Source organism: Rutilus rutilus (genome assembly GCF_951802725.1).
Source record: "Rutilus rutilus genome assembly, chromosome: 3".
NCBI classification, from domain to species: domain Eukaryota; kingdom Metazoa; phylum Chordata; class Actinopteri; order Cypriniformes; family Leuciscidae; genus Rutilus; species Rutilus rutilus.
This window is the reverse complement of record NC_140211.1, coordinates 24,272,837-24,294,297: the sequence shown is the minus strand read 5'-3', so window position 1 is coordinate 24,294,297 and position 21,461 is coordinate 24,272,837. Positions and strand designations below refer to the sequence as shown.

Here is a 21,461-nt window from a genome sequence, read left to right as displayed (position 1 = left end):
AGGATTTTTCCATTGTCTTTTTGGATTATTACAGAAAATATACTGACCAACAAAAGTTGCTAAAAAATCACGAGTGGGTTCATTTCATAATTTCTTCACTTTTTTAACAGCTCGTTGGCTTCAGTGAGAAGCCAGTGAACCTGCAGATGTTCATCGGGACAGCGGATGACCGTTATTTGAGGCCGCACGCATTCTACCAGGTTCACCGCATCACAGGAAAAACTGTTGCCACGGCAAGCCAGGAAATTGTCATCACCAGCACAAAGGTTCTCGAGATTCCTCTCCTTCCTGAAAACAATATGTCTGCCAGGTACCTGCCAGCAGTTCTTCACTTCAACATCAACCTTGATTCTCTCGTAATCTTTCTCACACACACACATGCACATTTGCTTTTCTATCGTGTTGGGGACTTTCCATTTGACTTCTTTTGCTTTTATTCTGGCCTAATAATATTGTTTTACCCCTAACCTACCTATCGCTAAACCTAAATCTCACAAAAACATTTTTGCATTTTTATATTTTCATTATTTAGCACAGAATGATAAAGTTATTGACCATTGACTGCACCCCACAATGTAGGTGATTTTAGGTTTTATTATCCTTTGAAATTTGATATTCACAATGTAGTGAAATGCACACAAACTCTAAAAGCCATATTCGCGATGACCTATGGTTTTCATACTGAAATAATATGTACTACAACTTTCTGCTTCTGACACTATTGGATTTGGATTAAAACATAATTTGGCCGGTTTAGTCTTAAACCATTAGAACACCTTCTCATGTCCTCACAAGTTAGTTTTCTATATAAGTGGAGACATTTTCAAATAGTTGTCCTTCACAAATAGGGTAAAACCTATACACACATATCAACACTCTCATATACTACAGTTCAAAAGTTTTGGGAAAATCAGTAAGATTTTCTGTTTTTTCTCTCTTAGTCTCTTAAGCTCATCAAGAATATATATATATATATATATATATATATATATATATATATATATATATATATATATATATTAGGGCTGAACGATATTCTGTTTTAACATCGACATCGTGATGTGCGAATGAGCGATAGTCACATCGCCGGAACATGCGATGTGAAGGGTAACGTTACGTTAGTAGCACCCATAGTGTAAGAGAACGGTAGCACCAGGGTAGCACACAGTAAATACAAGTTTGTTGTATGTCTTTTTGCTGGGGTGACATACGCGTTCCGCGTGCCTGCACAGTGAGGATCTGACAGGAACGCGCTCACCGCTCACAGCCAACATTCACTGGCAATCCTATAGCTAAAAATGCGCGACGAAGAGGATCCGCCACAAAAAAGTCAAAATCAGCTATTTGGGACTAGCCTATTTCGTCTACAAAAAGGAGGATGTTGACCAAAAAGAGGTAGGCTACTTTGCTGAAGTGTTATAAAGTTGTGGATGGTTGTCCTTTAAAAAAAAGTCGTTTCGTGTTCGCATTTATGAGGAAAAAAACAATGTTACGTGACATTACGGACTCGTCACGCGGCCGTTATGAAAGCGGCACTAAAAGACTGCTTTAAAACTTTCACAGAGACCTCAAACAGAAACCACAAAGCCTTTCTTTAAAACGAATTTCGTTTTGTATTAATTGTATCTTAATTTTAATCAGTACTTCATTATCCATTTTCCTGGATTTAATAAATAGCCTAAAAATTAAATATAGCAGCCAGCGCCTGAACTGGAGATTAAGCTATCATCCATGAACCGAAACTCAGCATAAAAGGTAGCCTACTCGCCTCACACACCGAAAAATAACAATAATAATAAAATAAAAAAAATAGAAATATAACTATTATCTACAGAAGAACCATAAAAAAAAATAAAAAATGAATCTGTATGAAAAGTGCATTTCTCCCGATCACTGCTGCGAAGATCGCGAGTCAGTAGGCTATTGTCAACTTCATCTTTGCAGAAAACACTTGGTTATTAATAAACAATTAAAATGTTTCATTATAATATTTTACATACTATTAATCATTACTTTTGCTGGTTCTAGGTGCCGTTTACATGAACGCGTCACTGAATCAGCACAGAAAACATAATTTTTCGGGTCCTAGAACCTGAAGAACGTTAGGTCCTGTGTAGAACGTTCACCGAATTCTGAGAGAAATATGTTTCTGGAATAAAATATTAAGTGGCCTTTTTGTCACTTGTAATGAAGCTTGCTTATTAGTGAAATTATTAATAACATGGAATGGTAATTATTGACTTTAGCCTGGATTGATGGCTCGCAATATCGCAATATATATCGTTGGGAAAAAAATATCGCAATGTAATTTTTTTTCCAATATCGTGCAGCCCTAATATATATATATATATATATATATATATATATATATTTAATCAGAAATACAGTAAAAACAGTAATATTGTAAAATATTATTACAATTAATTTCTGTCTTTTTAATAAAAAAAATGTATATGACAGCTGAATTTTCAGCAACAATTACTCCAGACCTAAGTGTCACATGATCCTTCAGAAATCATTATAATATGCCGATTTGGTGCATAAGAAACGTTTCATATTATTATCAGTTGAAAAAAGTTGTGATGCTTAATATTTTGTGGAAACCATGATAATTTATTTTCAGGATTCTTTGATGAATAGAAACTTCAGAAGCATGTATAACGTGATTTATGATTGAAAACACCAATAATCTCTTCAATTGTTTAATGAGTACAGCTTGAACTTTTATTTCTATGCCATCTTTTTATGTACAATTGAATTGGGTATGCAAATATACCCATTTGTTTGTTATCAGTCATTTATTAGCTACTTGAAAAGAGTATAAATGCAGAAAGTGACTTGGATTGATTAGAAGTCAAGCAACTTTGTTTGATACTATACATGGATACTCCTTCTTGACGTGCCACTTTTGCTGTGTTTTTCAGTATTGACTGTGCTGGAATCTTGAAGTTGAGGAACTCTGACATCGAGCTGAGGAAAGGAGAGACTGATATTGGACGAAAAAACACTCGGGTCCGCGTGGTGTTCCGGGTTCACATCCCACAACCTAATGGAAAAGTGGTCTCACTGCAGGCTGCTTCAATTCCAGTGGAGTGCTGTACGTTTTCTACACGAACATATATTTAAGAAAATATTTGTAAATTTACTCTGTAAATTTTTAATTTGTAAATAAAAAACTGTTTATCTGTATTTGTGATTAAATAGCCCAACGCTCAGCACAGGAGTTACCTCAGGTGGAGAAGGCCAGTATTAGCAGCTTCCCAGTGAGTGGAGGAGAGGAAATGGTTATCACTGGCTCCAACTTCTTCCCTGAGTCAAAGGTCATTTTTCTGGAGAAAGGTCCAGGTAAGAATACTCCAAATGAGGTTCAAGTGCTATTTTAGATGGGAGTTTTAGCCACTTTTTCTTCGTGTTATGTTTTTGCTTATTATATGGCTCTCATGAATACTTGATCAGTCATTTTAATTTAATATTTTGTATTCATTAAAAAAAATGCATTTCCTTATATTCCCTTACATATTAAATAATTGTCTCTAGTAAGCAATTTACATAGTTACATAGCTATGCCAGTTTCATATCTCTCGAGTCTCTCTCTCTTCTTGCATACTTTTTCCTCACTTTAGACATAATAATAATAATAATACATTTTTTTTATAATGCGCTTTTCTAAATGCTAAATGCTACAGACAGTAAAAGCAAATAAAATACAGAAGTACAAGAATAATACAAAAGTAAAATACTAATCATGACAGTATATATAAGCAATTTTAACAACTACTTGAAACTAACAATAAGAGGAAGTGCATTCCATAACCTGGGTGCGGCAACAGAGAAAGCTCTCTCCCCATAGATTTTAATCTGCGGGGAGGCTGCTGAAGAGTATTTTTATTATTATTTTATTATTCGTTTATTTGTCAGGGACAATGCAGCGCACATTATTACATACATAATTATCACGGTCAAAGCCATAACAATATGTGTAGATGTGTTGCATAAAAGGTTTCTAGCCAATAGGCTAATTTGCAATCCCAGTCCCTGGTCAGGCCTTTCTAAAAAGATAATCCAAATATAATTTTTAAAAGAACTAAATAGTGTGAGTTACACAATCAAGCAGCAGATACATTGTATACTAATATATTACATGAACATTTCACAGAATCGTGACCACATTACACAAAACAGCACATCACGTAACAACACAAACCCCAAGCACCCAGCTGCTCGCTCCTGCTCACCTATACCCACCCCGATAGTGAGGGCCTGGGCCGCTACAAGTTTATTTCCCATACCCAGACCCCGCCCTGTGGGGTGAACCTTGCCAGCCATGCGCAAACAGCCAGGCATCTAGCACAGACAATACATTACAACAAAACTGACTCAGTGGCCACATGTTTGGTTTTCTTTCAGCCAGTGTTACAACTAAATGTTAAATGTTTTCAGTTCGGTTTGTGTTTTTATTTCAGTTGGTAAATCATTCCAAAAATGGGTCCCTATCACTGAAAAACATGACTGGTCGAAAGTGGTTTTGCGCCCCTCTGCTATGCAGTTGCCACCCACTGCTCTCCTAGTGGCCACTCTCCTTATGTTTTGTTTTTTTTTGTCACAAAAGGACAGAGTATGGCTGGAGCTAGATTATTTGCGCATTTAAAAGTCAGTTTGAGAAAAGAGAGCTTAATAAAGCTATCAAAATTTAAAAGCTTGCGAATCAGTAGACCGAAGGGAACGAGAAGGCGCGTACTGGCTGACTAAGTCACAGATATAAGAAGGGGCTATTTCATGTATAGCTTTGTATGTTAGTGTGAGAGTTTTAAAAGCAATATGCGACTGAACAGTAAGCCAATGCAAGCTATAAAGCATGCCTGTAATGTGCTGACGTGGTAATAACACGTGCTGCTGAATTCTGGATGTACTGCAGCCGTTTTATTGATTTAGCAGGTAAACCAACAAATAGTGCATTACAATAATCAATCCTGAAGTAACAAATGCATGAATAAGCCTTTCAGCGTCATGTAGAGTAATGTAGGGCCTAATTCTTGAAATGTTTCTGAGATGATGGAATGCAGATTTTGTAATAGGCTACTCTTAATATGTGAGTGTAGCCATAATTTAAAGTCAAATCAATATTTCATACCTATTTATTTATTTATTTATTTATTTGGGGATAATGTTCGGTCAGCAGGTCATTATATCAAAATGAACACCTTTTAGAGTGATATTAGATCCCTCCACTTAGTATTGTTACTTGAGTTTGGCTAGTACTAATTCCTTTTAGCAGGTTGCTGCAAGCTCTGCAAGCACAGCTGAGTATGCACTATAAATGTCTTCATCATTCACTGTGAGCAAATATTACTCCTCACCCATCTTATCCTCAAGGGTCACAGTTATACCTGCACTAATCTCTGTCTTAGTGAAGCTAAACCAGCCTTATTGTTAAAAACATCAAGATCAGGTGGTTTATAGTTAAAGTATGTATAGCTTTGGGAAACTGGAACGACGGGTAAAATGTGAGGGAGTGTCAATTTCTCACTTCTCATTTGAGAGTGGAATTTTATTTTTGCTCGTCAACCCAGAGTGATTTATCTTCACTTTATCAGCATCTTGACCTCCCACGATTTCCCTTCTCCTCTGGGGACAGTGTGTGTGTGTGTGTGTGTGTGTGTGTGTGTGTGTGTGTGTGTGTGTGTGTGTGTGTGTGTGTGTGTGTGTGTGTGTGTGTGTGTGTGTGTGTGTGTGTGTGTGTGTGTGTGTGTGTGTGTGTGTGTGTGTGTGTGTGTGTGTGTGTGTGTGTGTGTGTGTGTGTGTGTGTGTGTGTGTGCAGTTCAGCATGAACACACCTACACACACAAACACCACTGCACTCAAGCAAACGCTTACTCTGTACACGCATAGACATAAACACAAATGCACTCTGCACACTCCTACATCCACACTGTGCTCAGCCTATAAACACACACACCATAGGTGCAAGAGCATTGTGCGCACAAATACATACCCTCATTACCTTATGCTTACAAACTTGCCTGTTTTTCCCTCCTTACTTTCTGTCTCTCTGTCCACGCACACACATGGAGGCTATATTTATGGTTGGCGGTATAGTGGCATGTCACTGATGTTCTGGAGCTCACCTGTAGTCCTCAGCATCTGCTGTAAGGATGATTCAGAGGTCAGCATGGTTGCTCTGGCTGCTGGCACACTGCTGATCGCTCGCTGGATCCAAGACAAAGCAACTAATAGCTTACTGAATGCCAGACAAACTCTGTGTTTTGTAACTCTGTGTTCTATAACTATTTATTGATTGCACTAAAGTCTGTGCATACAGTATAATAATGTATTTAAAACATATTCTTACATTGTGTATATAATGTGTATAATAATATACACTCATTGTTTCTTAAGTAGGTACAACCAAAGCTGTACATTTATAAAGTTTACCTTTATATTGTTACACCTTTAAGGAGTGTAATACGTATATTGTGTTACACTGCCATCTGTACACAATTAACATAATACAGAATTTACCACTTTAATGTTTTTGTAAGGCTGCAGTCAGCTACTAATCAACTACCTAATTTGATTAATTAATCTGTTTCGTTAAAATTTTATTCGAATGACACTACTAGTTTTAATTCACTATAACAGAGGTAACCAAAGTGTTTTACTAAGAAGAGCCAAAAATCTAACTTTATCGAGGGCCATGGGATGAAAGCAAAAGCTGCATTATATACAACTATATTATTATTGTTATTATTAAAATGTACATTTCTCTTATATTCCGTACATTTCAATGCATAATAAATGTTAAAATGAAAAGGTAAATTAGAAATGAAGATATGCTTTAATGGCATGTGACCCTCTTGTGACATGGCATGGTGGACCGAATAAAAGGTCATCATGGGCCAGCTTTTGCCATCTCTGCACAATATGCTTTAAAGTTGTAACCATGACAATCTAACACTCACATCTAATCACACAGTGCACTGTTTTATCCAGTGTAGTTTATTTTTATGTATTTACTATTCATAACTGTCACGCATACAACATGCTTTTATTAAAAGGTGTATTATAAGGTGTCATTTATGCATTAAGAATATTTTTATAATGTCTGTACCAATAGCTGTCCAATATTCAGGTGACCTGAGTTTGAGTCCCGGCTTGCGGACATTTCCCGATTCTGTCCCCCCTCTCTCCCGCTTCGCTTCCTGTCAGTTCACTGTACTATCCTATCGCAATAAAGGCAAAAACGTAAAAAATAAATCTATTAAGAAAAGAAAACCTTTTAAAGTGTTACCACAAATTGTCAATCTGTTTTTAAAACTTAGTGAAATACAATGTGAACACCGGCAGAAAATGCATTCGGGGTCAGATCAACCTGAAACCATCCTAATTTTTCATGGTTTACTGAGTAGTACTGATGGACATGGATCATCAGTACATGGACTGATTAGTCGCCTAGTCATTCAGGCAAACCACCGGAGTAGCAGTATATTTCAATATATTTAGTTTTGAATCACTAGGTACGTCTGCCTGATAAGTGACTAAAGCTTATTTGTTGTATGTTGCTCTTTCTCTCTCATTTGACACATAGGCCAACCATGTGGCCATCAGTCTAAATTCTCAGCTTTTAGTCACTGTGCTTTCAAGAGGCTTTATTAGACAGACTTTTTGGGGTTAGACTGTGTCATAAGCCTCAGCAGTGCTCTGTCTGTATGGATTTTTGTTGAAATAGACTTTTTACACATTCAACAGAGCCCTCAGAGACCTTCTGTCTTCTCTCACACTCTATTACTCTTTATAACTAGCATAGTAGAACATAATCTTTCCTTGACTGCATCACTTGTGTGCTCTTTTTGAAATTCTTTGATAAGCAACACTTCTCTTTTTCCATTTCCATCACTCATGGACACACTCGTTTGTAAGTAATTAAACGCAAGTTAGGACCTGCCGCAGATGAAGGCAATGAATGAAAGGCATTCTGGGAATACAAGTCTTGGCCTGCCTTAAGTGTGTGTGTGTTTCTAGTTTGAGACAATGACACACTGACTCAATCAATAGGAGTTTACACATAAACACACAGGGCTGTACTAACCCAACAAACTGACTCAGAGAGACACCCTTTGGAACTTACCTCTCCTCTAATTGGCTCCCTGTGAAGTGGCAACCCCTCTAGGCAATCTATATGGTGATTACCCATGCTTTTGTTGCATTGTATAAAAATGGAAAGTCCTGGGTTGCTTTAACAAGTAGGATGGAAATTTAGCTCTCACATCTGGCCTTGAGCAGCTCCGGGGGAAAAGTTCATATCTTTTTGAGCAGGAGCTTATCAAGTAGTATCTGTGTGATTTGCAAGAAAGTGTTCTATAGTTGTTTTTGAAATCGTATATGTTGTTAAAGGAGCACTCAGTAATATGACACTGGTCTTGGACTTTATACTGACCTGGCAGCAAACTGTTGGTTACTGATGTCTAATACTGATGCTTAGGGTTGGGCGGTATTACGGTAATATCGGATACCGCGGGATCTTAAAATAGCACCGGTATCAGTTTCAATACCGTCATTACCGGCACTTATATAGCCTATAATATATATAATTTATTTATTGCCTAAAAAATGCTTATGTGTGGTTGCAGTTTGGCAATATTTCTGGTTCCAACCGAATGAGAAGGGAGAGGCGGTAAATACTGACGAGGCAATTTGTAAATTGTGCAATAAAAAGGTGACCGCGAGAGATGTAAACACCTCTAATGTCGCATCTCCGAAACAACCGCCCACTCACTGCTGCCAGGATGCATAAGCGCATTAAGTTTCGTATTTGTTAAAATATTATAATGATATTTTTTCCATCTTTGTTGATTATGAAAAGTGAACAGCACAAATAAGATGGGATGCATCGGGAGTCAGACGATTTGACCACTTCAATAAATTTAGTTTTGTAAAAGGCCTCTTTAAAACGAATTTCGTTTTGTATAAATTGTATCTAAATTTTTATTAAATTTTCATCAAGTTGCCTGGATTTAATATAATCATGACATGATGGGCATGCCGCGGTCACTTGCATTGAAATCTCATAAAAAACTCAGTGTAGGCTATGCCTCACAGACATGACAAATAAATAAAGCTTGAAATTTCTTTAAACGAAACAATTAAAAACGAAAGAAATAGGCAACTCACTGATTAGGCTAAGTAATCCATGATGTGCATTTCTCTCGTTCATACAGAGATGCGATCGTCAATTTCATTAAACGAAACAATTCAAAACGAAAAGAAATATTAATATAGTCTGATTAATCAATGGTGTGCATTTCTCTCTATAGCGTTTACTACAGAGATGGCGATCGTCAATTTCTTTAAACAAAATAATTCAAAACGAAAGAAATAGGCTACTCACTGATTAGGCTAAGTAATCCACGATGTGCATTTCTCTCTAGGCGCGTTCATACGGAGATGCGATCGTCAATTTCAGTAAACGAAACCATTCAAAACGAAAAGAAAAAGGCCACTCTCTGATTGTGTAATGATGTGCATTTCTCTCTATAGGCGCGTTCACTACAGAGATGGCGATCGTCAACTTCCATCTTTGCAGAAAAGTTTTATTAATAAAAATCAATGGACACGCGTCACCGGATTACAAAGGCACTTCTTGCTTGTTGCACGCACACAGATATTATGTTGAATAATGGTGGGCTCCGGCTCATAATAACAGTTAATGCGGTCGGCCTGACTCAGACACAACGTGCAGGGGTTGGGCTTGATTTTTTTTTTTTATTTTTTTTTTGCCCGATCTGGCTTTCAGTTTCTGAACGGTGTAGGCACAAGCCAACAGTTTGGTGACGCCGTCTGAGCCCATTATGTCATAATTTTTAATTAGTCACGGTAATACCGTATACCCCGGTAAAATAGGGAGGCGGTTTGACGGTATCAAAATTCGAATACCGCCCAAGCCTACTGATGCTCTATTTGCAATAAGCCATTAAAAATATAACAAGAGAGATAAAATGAGTAGTATTGAGCTGGTCATGTTTTGTTAACATGGATTTGTTATCTAATGTGTGTGTACATCATTTTTAACAAAAATTTTTTGAAAGTATTATTCTTTTTTTTTTTTTTTGTGTGTGTGTGTGTGTGTATAAAACTTTTTAATAAGGAATTTACTAGTGATGTTGAGTCCGGTCTTGAGACCGATTTCTGCTTTCTCGGACTCGACTCGGACTTGTTCCTTCAAAGACTCGGTCTTGACTCGGACTCGACCCTTCAAAGACTCGGTCTTGACTCGGACTCGGCATAGGCGGTCTCGTCCCCATCACTACTCCACTAGAATACATACCACTAGAAAATTTTAATTTGCTCTGCATGTCCTAACTATGATTAAAAAAGTCAGGGTGGGCTTAACATGTTGATGACAGAGCAGCACTGTTGAAGCAGTTTAGAAAAATAGGCAGAAGATGATGCATGTGGTAGGGATTTTTTTAATGATAGTAAAAGCATAGTCCATATTAAAACGTTAAGACTGCTCTTCTAAACAATTCCCAATCTAGCTTAGTCTGTAGGCCTAACTGTTGATTATTAACTGGGGTGATATTAAATCATGAATATGAAACCTGACATGTTTTTATGGTCTTGGTCTCGACTCCTAAAGACTCGGTCTCGACTCGGACTTGCTTCCTCAAAGACCCGGTCTTGACTCGGACTCGACTGAATTTGAAAACCAACGGACTCTGTCTCGACTCGGACTCGACCCTTCAAAGACTCGGACTCGGCATAGGCGGTCTCGTCCCCATCACTAGAATTTACTCTGTGCACCCTTAAAATAATTGAGGATAGAGTAAAGTTTTTGTATTATTCATGATAACATGCCACACATTGATGCAGTATTATAATCTTTAGAGCCGACTTGTTAAGACTAAGACTTATTTCGTTGCTCCAATAATAACCCATGCTGAATCTATAAGCAAAATGTTGTCTAAGATCTCTGGATAATAGTTGACCGAGTCTGGAATTCATAAAATTATATCCACAATTCACTCCAAAACATAGGGAGAAGTATTTTTGTTGACTGACACGGAGCCATCCATCTGAGAGACATTTGTCCCTAGGGGCCACTCTAGCAGTAGGGAACAAAGCAGGACATATGAGAGGAAGAGGACTGATAATTTTAGGTCTAAATTTGACACATTGGATCTAATCTAATTGAATGATTATTGGATCTACAGGAATTAGATGGGTAGTTTCTAACTGAGCAGCCCATGTGGTGGTTCTGAGACTTTGTAACTCGGTTTTGATTTGCTGAATGGATAGAAAAGTAGAGAAGTAAACCAACCACACAACTGGATTGCAGAAGTTGTATTGCCCTCGTATTCAGGAATAAAAAGAAACTTTAAAGGATAGTTCACTCATAGTCTACAAAGGATAGTCTTGGCCTTGATAGAAGTGGGGGGGGTTTTTGTGTGTTTTTTTCCTAGAGTATGAGCTACATATTTTGCTCTATCATACTATATGAAAAAAATATATATATATATATATATATATATATATGAAGAGTTCAAATGCAAAAGCCTCTAAGTGCCATCTGAAATTTTCTTCTAGAATTGTCATTTTTATCAAGCTTGTATATCTAAGTTCAGTAATTTCACTTAAATGGCAATGAAAACTACCTATTAATTGTCATTTAAGTGAAATTACTTAACTTAAATATACAAGCTTGATAAAAATGATCATTCTAGAAGAAAATTTCAGATGGCACTTAAAGGTTTTTGCATCTGAACTCTTCATATATATCATATATATATATATATATATATATATATATATATATATATATATATATATATATATATATATATATATATATATATATATGTATATGTGTGTATATGTATGTATATGTATATGTATATGTATCTTTTTTTTTTTTTTTTTTTTTCTATTTTGAATAAAGGTTCAATAAACTCGATTTTTTTATTATTATTATTATTATTATTATTATTTCAGATGTCAGGCTTTACAAGGTTAACACCCTTTTCCCCCTATAGTCCTCAAACATTAATTAATTTGTTTTGGTTACAGTGACATAATATATATGGCAGATAAGAAATAGTAAGTGCAGTTGACTGTTTACTATGGAAAAAATAAATAAAATTAATGATTCAGGAAATTATTAGTGAAGAGTTACATTAACCATCTGTTTCAATTGAGTCTAGTTTTCGCTTGCCAGCAGGACATTTAATTCCACATAATGACACATAAAGGCTTTGTATGATTGTGCCAGAATTTTTTTTTTTTTTTTTTTATGAGTTTGTTTATTACACCAGTAATAACAGAACAGCAGTGTTTCTGAGCTAAAGAATTAGGACAGCGAGTGTGTGTGCGTGGAGTCTCATTCCTGTTTGAACCTGCCCTCATGTGGGGCCCTCTCCGGTGTCCAGTGAATGTCAACATGTGCTGCTGTACTACTACTGCTGAAGTTACTGGCGCCCAAGGTCATTCTCATATTAACAAAATGCCTTTTGACACAGAGGGGAGTTGAGACTCTACACAGTAACCTTGTGTAAACAGCAGTCTCTGGAGTGTAATGCACCAGGTGATAATGAAACTTCTCACAGTGGTATCTTCAGTTTGATAGCAGTCCTCAAACAGTACCCACTACATTATCCCTTTGAAAGGGGGTTATGTATTCCCACATTTTCAGACATTCTTGGGAGTATACTCATGTTTGTCCCATGTTAGACTCATGTCAAGCACAAACTTCAAAGCTGGAAATGTGTTTAAGAGTGTAAATCAGACCTGTGCCATGCAGTTAATGTAATTTATGATCCATGAAGTGACTGTTTTCCCTTCCAGGATCAGTCTTAACCAGTCGTCCCTTGGCTTTTATTTCTGTCTGTAAGACATCTGCACAGTTGATTAGCTTCATGTCAAAGGAAAAATGAGATGACAGCATGTTTCCGAGAGATCCTGCGCCTCTCCACGGGAAGCACGTGGAGGTGTTGTGCAATGAATACATTTATTCCACGCATCTTGCCATGATTCAACAATAAATAAAGTTATTCCACACATCTCTCTAAGACTCTAACGGCCTTATAAATGACATAATTACCTGTTAGGGGCCTAAGAGTCTTCTCTGTTCCTGTCAGCAAAGGGCAAACAGAGTGAGACTGATCTGAGTTTTATTAAAGAGCCTCTTGAGTAGCCCGCTGTGAAAAACTCACTCTGCTAATAAAGCTCCAGCATTTCTAGCCCTCTTTCTTGGGAGTATTTAATATAACATTTGTTTTCATGGTCAGGTCATTGCTGTACGCAGTCCCTGCATAGAGCTGACATTTTGATCTATTCGAGCAATTGAGTCTCTTTCCCTTTGTGGAAAAAGGCTTATCGTTTGCAAGCAAATTCAATTAATCATTTTATTATTCTAAAGGTAAGGCACAATTTTTCAAGCTTCTCACTGGATTCGGTGCAGGAACACCTGTAGATACATGCAGGAGTAAAGCTCCCTATTACTTAATAGCTATTTGTAACCTAGATCTTGAAAGTTTGGAAGACATGATGATGGTTGGGCAGTAATGATGAGAGGGTCAAGTTACCAAAATTTTAGGGGCAAATATTGGCACACAGAGTTCTTGTGTATGCTAGCTGACCTAATATGTTGTTCCTGCATATGCAGCTAACGCTTTTCTTTCTTCAGATGGAAGACCGCAGTGGGAGGTGGAGGCGAAGATCATCAGAGAAAAGAGTCAAGGAGTAAGTGAATGCTTTCCTTTTTACATGTCTCATGCCAACAAATGCACAGGCATAAAAATGTCTACATACCCTTTTTCAGTCTTTTTTTCTGTCTTTAACTGAACTAAAAGCTGAAATTCCCCTCAGTCTTCTGAATGTTTAACACATGATAGATTTGAGGACACTGTAATATGTTTTGACTATATTTGAACTTTGTATTCTTCTGTGGATCAACTTTGAGAGGTTTTCCTCAGACATCCATGATGTGCTGTTTAGTAAATTTCTGTTTCATGTCTCCATCTGCAGTCAAGCATTGTGGTGGAGGTGCCTCCTTATCACAGTAAGACGGTCACTTCAGCTGTGCAGGTGCAGTTCTACATGTGCAATGGCAAACGGAAAAGGAGTCAATCACACCGCTTTACCTATCTGCCAGGTTTGTATTAGACAGCACATTACAACACTAGCTCAGAATATTACTCAATTATTTGCTGCTCTTAACTAAGCAATGTCATGTACTAATAGGCCTCATAGAAAAGTATATAGACTACTGTGTTAAAGTTTGGGGTTGGGAAGATTTTTTTTTTTTTTTAAATGCTTTTTTTTTAAAGACATCTCTTATGCTCACAAAGGCTGCATATATTTTATAAAACATGCAGGAAAAAGTATTATTGTGAAATATATATATATATATATATATATATATATATATATATATATATATATATATATATAGTTATTTTATTTAGTTTTAAAATGTAATTTATTCCTGTCATGGCAAAGCTGAAATTTCTGCAGCCATTGCTCCAGTCTTCAACATTTTTTCTGGATGCTAGATGACTGGAAAATTCAAAAGAACAGGATTTATTTGAAATGGAAATCTTTTATACAAGAGTAAAAATCTTTACTGTCACTCATGGTCAAAATAATGTATGTTTACTGAATAAAAGTATTAATTTAAAATAATAAAGTACTTCATGGATCCTAAGTGTATGTTAGACAAAAATGTTTTTGTAATTACATTTTATAGTAAAAAAAAAAAAAGACAAAATAATATCAATCAATTATTGATACGTCATAATATAAACAAGAAAATGCAATATAAAGTATATTTAATCATGTAATGTATTATGTTATTTATGACAAATGCGACTTAATGTCCATATTGCGTCAAGAATCGGATTATGTCTGAGTCTGGCCTTCATGCAAAATAGTTTTCTTGCTAACTTCACCTAACAGTAACAAGAATGGCACACATGTGGGTTTTCACAACATAGTCACCCATTTGATCATGCCAGCGTTCCTCTGCACTGTGCACCAGTGTGGTTAGGGATGAGGTTGTTCCAGTAACAGTTGAGCACCTGGTAACCGCTCATGTAAAACACATAAAGAAAGAATCAGCATGATTTACATGTGGCAGGAGGCATGCAAATTCGGGGTACTCAAGAACTGGACCCCTTCAATGTCTTTGTCTTTCTGTTTTTATCGTTCTCATTAAATGCTCTCGTTCTGTTTCCATCTCCCGTTGGCTTCATCTGTCTTAAGAGTCATATTCTGCTGAACTGTTTTGCATTTTGGAAGATTTTCCCTATGATAAGTCTGTTGAATCATGAGCTTGATGATTCACATGGCAATAATAATGTGTCTCACATGTTGAATTGACATGCATTACATCAGCACATTATTAGCTCTGCTTTTTAAATTGGTATTTATACATCTGATGGAATAGACCGACATCCAGGGTGCAGTAAAAGGCGAAATCTAATTATGGCTTATAGAGTTTCTAATGAAGTGTAATTGTGTGTGGTTCACATAGCTATAAGCTGGTTTGGTATTAATTTCCCAAAGTGAGTCAAACCGAAAAACAGCGTTGGCGTAATTGAATCACACGTGAGCAACTTTTTTTCTTTGTCTCTATCTCCGAGTTGCATGCTAACCTGTAAAAGAGATCGAGAAAGACAAAAAGAGAGGGAGAGTGAGAGAGCGAGATAGGCCCAGCCTCCCGCCCACCCTCTCCGCTCCACAAAGCACCCACTCAAATTAGGGTTTCCTGTTTTCCACACTAACCCGTCGGGTTTCAGCCAATCAGATGACAGCACAGGCAGCCAATATTATGAACAGGCCACGGCGACTGTGGTTGCCATGGCATCAGCCCACTGAGAAAGTGGCATAGCAGGGGGAAGTGCTGAGGTGCTGTGTTGTTAGAGTAGAGCCAGACTTTTCATGGGTAATGAATAAGACGTCTGATGCGTTGAGCAGAGATCTTAATCCAGATTTAAACTAAATACAGTGTGAATGCTGTTGGGCCTGCGAGGAAGTAGTTTGTAATCCACCTAATTGAATGTCTGAGGCTTCTTTGTTGGTCACAGACAAATCCACCAGCTTTGGTCCAAAATTCACCTTGAAATGAATGCTATTAGTTGTATTTATCAACTGAAACTAAGCTTTTTTTCAAGTGCATTGTAAATACACAATGAGTAACACCAGACTCAAATGCATTCACACTCTCTCCCACACATGGTCACCACTTGCGCTTCATATCAGGAAACTACGGTTTTACTGCAGTAATGGCCTTGCAGCAGCGTATGGGCTGTGAACTGGATTTTGGTTCCCATTTGAAGCTATGCTGGAGGGCAGACAGCATTCTTCAGTTCCCAAATTCAGCACTGGTTTACATGGCACTCAAGCAGGCAACATATGCTCTCTCAGAGTCCACAGCAAGTAAAAATATCCCCCACTCATGCGGGCCAGGGAAATGGCAGATCGGGAAATGGGTTACTGAACACTATGTGTTACTATTACTCACTGTGTGCACATGTAGGAGAGGAGAGGAGAGGAGAGTTTGATGGAAATATTGGATCATAATGAAATATGTGCAATTTTTATACTGAGCATAGTTCTTGAACATATGTTAGTCATATAATGTTGCTGTCAGTTTAATCTGAGATCGGAAATGGGACAAGAGTTCATTAGTGCTGTGAATCTATTAAACTTTAAAAGAAATTGCCAAACCAGTATTGTTAATCAGTTTGATATGCTAATGTAATGGCATCATGAGATCTCAATAACTCTCAATATGATCACAATAAAAGTATAAATAAAAATACTTAAAGAGGTATTACTGATATTACTGAAAAGTTTCAAACTAGTGAAACTGTATACTGATAACTGTTCAGACTAATTCAGTGCCATTTTATAGCTAAACACATTTCAAATGTTAAGATTCTCAATTAAAGTTTTTTTCTCTTTCTTCATTTTTTTAACCATCTCTCTCTCTCTCTCTCTCTCTCTCTCTCTCTCTCTCTCTCTCTCTCTCCATCTCTCCATCCTTCCAGTCCTGGTCAAGCAGGAACATAGGGATGATCTGGACTCCCCTGCCGTGCCGCCCATGTCTATGCCTCTGGTCCATGCTGCCAGTTTGGTCTGCGCTCAGCCGCTGTCCTCCCCAGAGCACTCCCACCCACCAGACGGCCTTATGTCTAGCTCCCCACGTGGCCTGGCTGCAGGCCTGCACCCACTCCAGGCCCCCTGCGCCCCAATGGGCTCCCCAACTCTTCCCCACCTGCCCCATCTTCAAGCTCAAGGGCTGAATGCGCCTCCCGAATGCCAGATGCCCTTCCACCCAGGCCCTTCTGCCACTGCCAGGCCATCTTACCCACCCATACAGCACAACATGCCCTTCAACGGCCAGCACAGTCTTCCTATGACTGCGGGCTCCGCACAGGCCTACGAGAGGATGCCCTTCCAGGCCGATCCATCCGGGTGTCACACCCTGGGTTTGGGGATGGTGTATGGCCCGGCTTCTTCAACACCCACCTCTGGAGTGCCGCCGGGGTCTGGCCCCAGCCTCAGCCATGCAGCCTGTACAGGTAGCAACCAGGTCATGGCCCACTCTGCCCCTCACCTTCACTCTCTAGGCTATCACTGCCCCACTCCAGGGCAGCTCCCATCACCCACCCACACGCTGGGACAGCAGGTCCCACAGCTGCAGCGTCCACTGGTTTACCATCCAGCTGGGCAGCGGTCTGCCTCCTGCCCCACACCCTCCAGTGCTCCCTCTCGTATGGTGCCATCTCCCCACTCTGGGCCCTCGTCCCCCCAGATCCATTCCCTCCCCTACCATTCCCCTACCTCCCCGTCTCCTACTTCCAGCAGCCCCTTGGGGCCCATGGCGCTCTCTGGACAGCCTTCCCCACAGGCTAGCAGCCCTGTTTTGGCTGGGTTGTCCCCTTCAGGTCCTTTGGTACACCCCCTGACCCAACAGGAAGAGGGGCTGAACATCAAACAGGAGCCAGAAGACAGAGAGCCCACTTTCCGTAACATTGGCTTGCAGGACATTACGCTTGACGATGGTGAGTCTTTGCACTTTGTTAAACAGTGTCTTTTCATCTTATGACACTTGGTAACATTTGAATGTGCCTGCTCACTTCCACATTTAGCCCCAGTGGCCACCACAACTTCAGGTGCAGCACAGTGTATGGAAATTGTGAGAAAATGAAGCACAAAATTAAACCTTCAGGAATAGTCCCACAACAGGACAAAGCAATATTGATATGATATCATCACTTTTAGACTAAAGACATTTAAAGCTTCTAAAACTCATTACCAAAATGTGGTTTTATTATAATATAATTCATTGTGATTGACATGTAAATAAAATATAGGGCATAAAAGATTTTAGTGGAAATATGTAGACAGTTGGCATGTATAGTGTCCATTGACTTTTGACTGGGTCACTCCAGGTTGCATTTGATTTAGCTATGATGACCAAAACTACAATGCATTAGTCACACCAGCAGGCATGTCTGTTTTCCTCCCTTCGTTATAGTTTCTGTAGTACTCACTGAAATAATTACCCTTTTATTCACTTTATTCATATATATTTATGGATATTAGAGAATGACAGGTACTTGCAATAATTGAATCAGTCGACTAGTGTGTGAATAATACATTAAGGGTAAATAAATATGTGTGAATCTGTGCAGTAGTAGTTTATTCATAACAGGAACTAGTAGAGTTAATGCTTCATTTACTAAAATGAATTTGCATGCACACGTTGCCTGGGACGTTAGAGTGGTTGGCAGGTCCCAGATCTTAAGAGTGTCATGGCATAGGGCGGATTCATTTCACTGTTAATCCTTCTTAGCAAGAACTATGAGACCTAGTAAAGTTAGTAGTGTGGGGGAGGGAAACAGAGAGGCTGTGTTTGGAGTCGCTTACTAGTTACTCTCGCTCTTTCTGCAGTATATACTATAGTATGTAAAAAAAAAAAAAAAAAAATGAATGACCCGTTTATTTGTTTAAAGGACAAGCACATGACAGGCCTAAATGTTGAGCCCTGCTCTATACAATAGTGCATGCTCCCACAATGCAATGCACTCAATATGACCTTCCATTTTTGAAAAATATGTGTGAAATATACTTTGTGAAACATTATTCCAATTTAAAATAACTTTTATATTTTAATACATTTTAAGTTAAATTTATTCCTGTGAGGGCAAAGCTGAGTTTTAGCAGCAATTACTCCGGTCTTCAGTGTCACATGATCCTTCAAAAATCATTCTATGCTGATTTGGTACTCCCAAAAAATGTCTTATTATCAGTTCAAAACAGTGCTGCTAAATATTTTTGTGAAAACTGTGATACATTTTTTCAGGATTAATTGATCAGTTCAAACGAGCAGCATGTTTTGTTTTGTAACAATATAAATGTCTTTGCTGTCACTTTTGATCAATTTAATGCGTCCTTGCTGTATTAATTTATTTTAAAAATATTAAATCATACTGACCCCCAACTTTTGTATGGTAGTGTATATAACCATTTTTATTTATTTTTTATCATTTATTAGTCACAATTACATGCACATGATGAGGTAATGACAGCATGAACAATAGCATACTGCTAGTTAAAATGTTTATTGTTTTTGTGACTTTTAAAATAGTTCGTTTTCAGTGTGTACTGTGCGGAATACAGTGGCTACGTCCGGAATGGAATTCTATGGTTCGGCTTAGAGCGAGAGAGCTTGACCTCAGCTTCTGTGTTTATATGGATAATTTTTTGCTGATGGTGTGTTTATTTGAGAAGTACAGACAACAGACCACAATGGATTCATTATTCAAAACTCAGCAATTTACTACTGAAAATGTGTTTGCTCTGTATGCTGTATTACACTAAAACCTGGTGCATCAATCATAGTAGATCGTTTTTTTTCATGGATTACTGATGAGAGTTCAGGCTAATGCTGTTCATTAGCACAGATTCCAGCAATGTCGTCATGTTTGTAAGATCGATACCATTCCTGGACCAGAATTTGATCACGGGGAGTCACTTCTGCTTTCTGGCATTCTTCAGTTACATATTCAAATGTGCAGTCAGACAGAGTTAATAAACAGCTTGAGTCACTCAAATTAGGCGTGTGCGTGTGTGTGTGTGTGTGGGTCCAGAAGGATCCAGCATCTGTAATTAAAACACACACACAGTTCACACACTTGGCCAGCCACATACTAATTCACAAATGTGCACTCATACACGCTCAGTTTTTCAAAGTAGGCATGCTCAGCCATACAAATACTCACTGCCAACATGTTGCTCACGTATACTGTAACATTAGATGTCCTCATGCAGTCAGTGTGCGAGATGAGATGATGTTGAGCCTTTTTTAAAGTGAGATTTTGAACCGATTCCACCAGAGACTGTATCCTCCCTAAAGCACACACTATAAATAGGGTCTGTGTCATTCTGACTGAAGCTCTTGAGCACTGTCGAGTTGTTAAGGAGGTCAGAAATGAACTGCAAATAGAACAGAACACAGCTCCAGTCACTGACATGAACCTTCTACATGAACATACAGCTACCACTGTTATTGAAATGTACAGCATGTTTTGCTAAAGCATTACGCTTGGCCTATTTGAATAAACTGCAGATTTATAAACACTATTTAGAAAAATGCAAATAAATTTGAAAAAATCTCAAATGGCATTTATTTATTTGCCATATCCCATATATTAATATGTATCATGTCATAATTATGATTGTTTATTGCATTCAAGTATAAACTCAACGTTTTAATTTTTCTTGCTGTCTTGTCTCGTGTCTGTTCATAAGAGTCATGCATCACTTTTTATGGTTAACTGTAAGCGCTCTGCAGCTGGCTGAGAGTTTCACTAGATTTAAATGTAAGTTTATGTATCAGTCAGACTCTGCAGTTCTTAATCACACTTTCCTGGCACTTTTATGGCCCTAGAAACTTTAGTTCCATTTGATGAATCACTTTTCAGCAGAATTCAGTGGCTGTCACTCTGTCAGTGGCAGTGCATTCTGGGAGTTGTGTGATTTCTGTAATCGTTTAAAACCTGGTGTTTATTTACAAATCGCACTGGCTTTCATTTCCATAGCAGTTTTGATACTGGTTAAACTGGTTTTTAATAGCGCTTACTAGCAGATTGTGGTAGGCAGGAATCGCACCTGATATTCCGGTCCTATTGTTTTTATTCCAGGTCTGCATGGAGCCAGTGCTACAACTGGATGGATTAAAGTTTATTTATATAGAAAGCTAAAATTAAAGGGCTGAAACTGTTTGGGGTTTTTCATAGACAAATAAGAATCGTTCGTACGGCGGTGTGTGTGTGTGTGAACAGATGGCACAGGTGATGTCAAAGACTCGTTGCAGGTGGTGTTGGGGAGGGGCTACAGACAGACTGACAGATGGATGACAAAAAAGCAGGGAATTGACACAAACACACTCCCAAACAGAA

The 21,461-nt window shown here is 38.2% G+C and overlaps 1 protein-coding gene across 1 annotated transcript in view; it reads left to right on the top strand.

Moving 5' to 3' along the window:
* nfatc3a (nuclear factor of activated T cells 3a) overlaps positions 1-21,461 on the top strand; it is an 86,347-nt gene that overhangs the window by 57,212 nt on the left and 7,674 nt on the right. The window contains exons 4-9 of the mRNA XM_084404618.1: positions 111-310; positions 2,925-3,097; positions 3,205-3,345; positions 13,676-13,731; positions 14,017-14,143; positions 17,043-18,059. Of these exons, the coding sequence (XP_084260744.1) occupies positions 111-310; positions 2,925-3,097; positions 3,205-3,345; positions 13,676-13,731; positions 14,017-14,143; positions 17,043-18,059 (1,714 nt within the window). The remainder of the gene's footprint in view (positions 1-110; positions 311-2,924; positions 3,098-3,204; positions 3,346-13,675; positions 13,732-14,016; positions 14,144-17,042; positions 18,060-21,461) is intronic.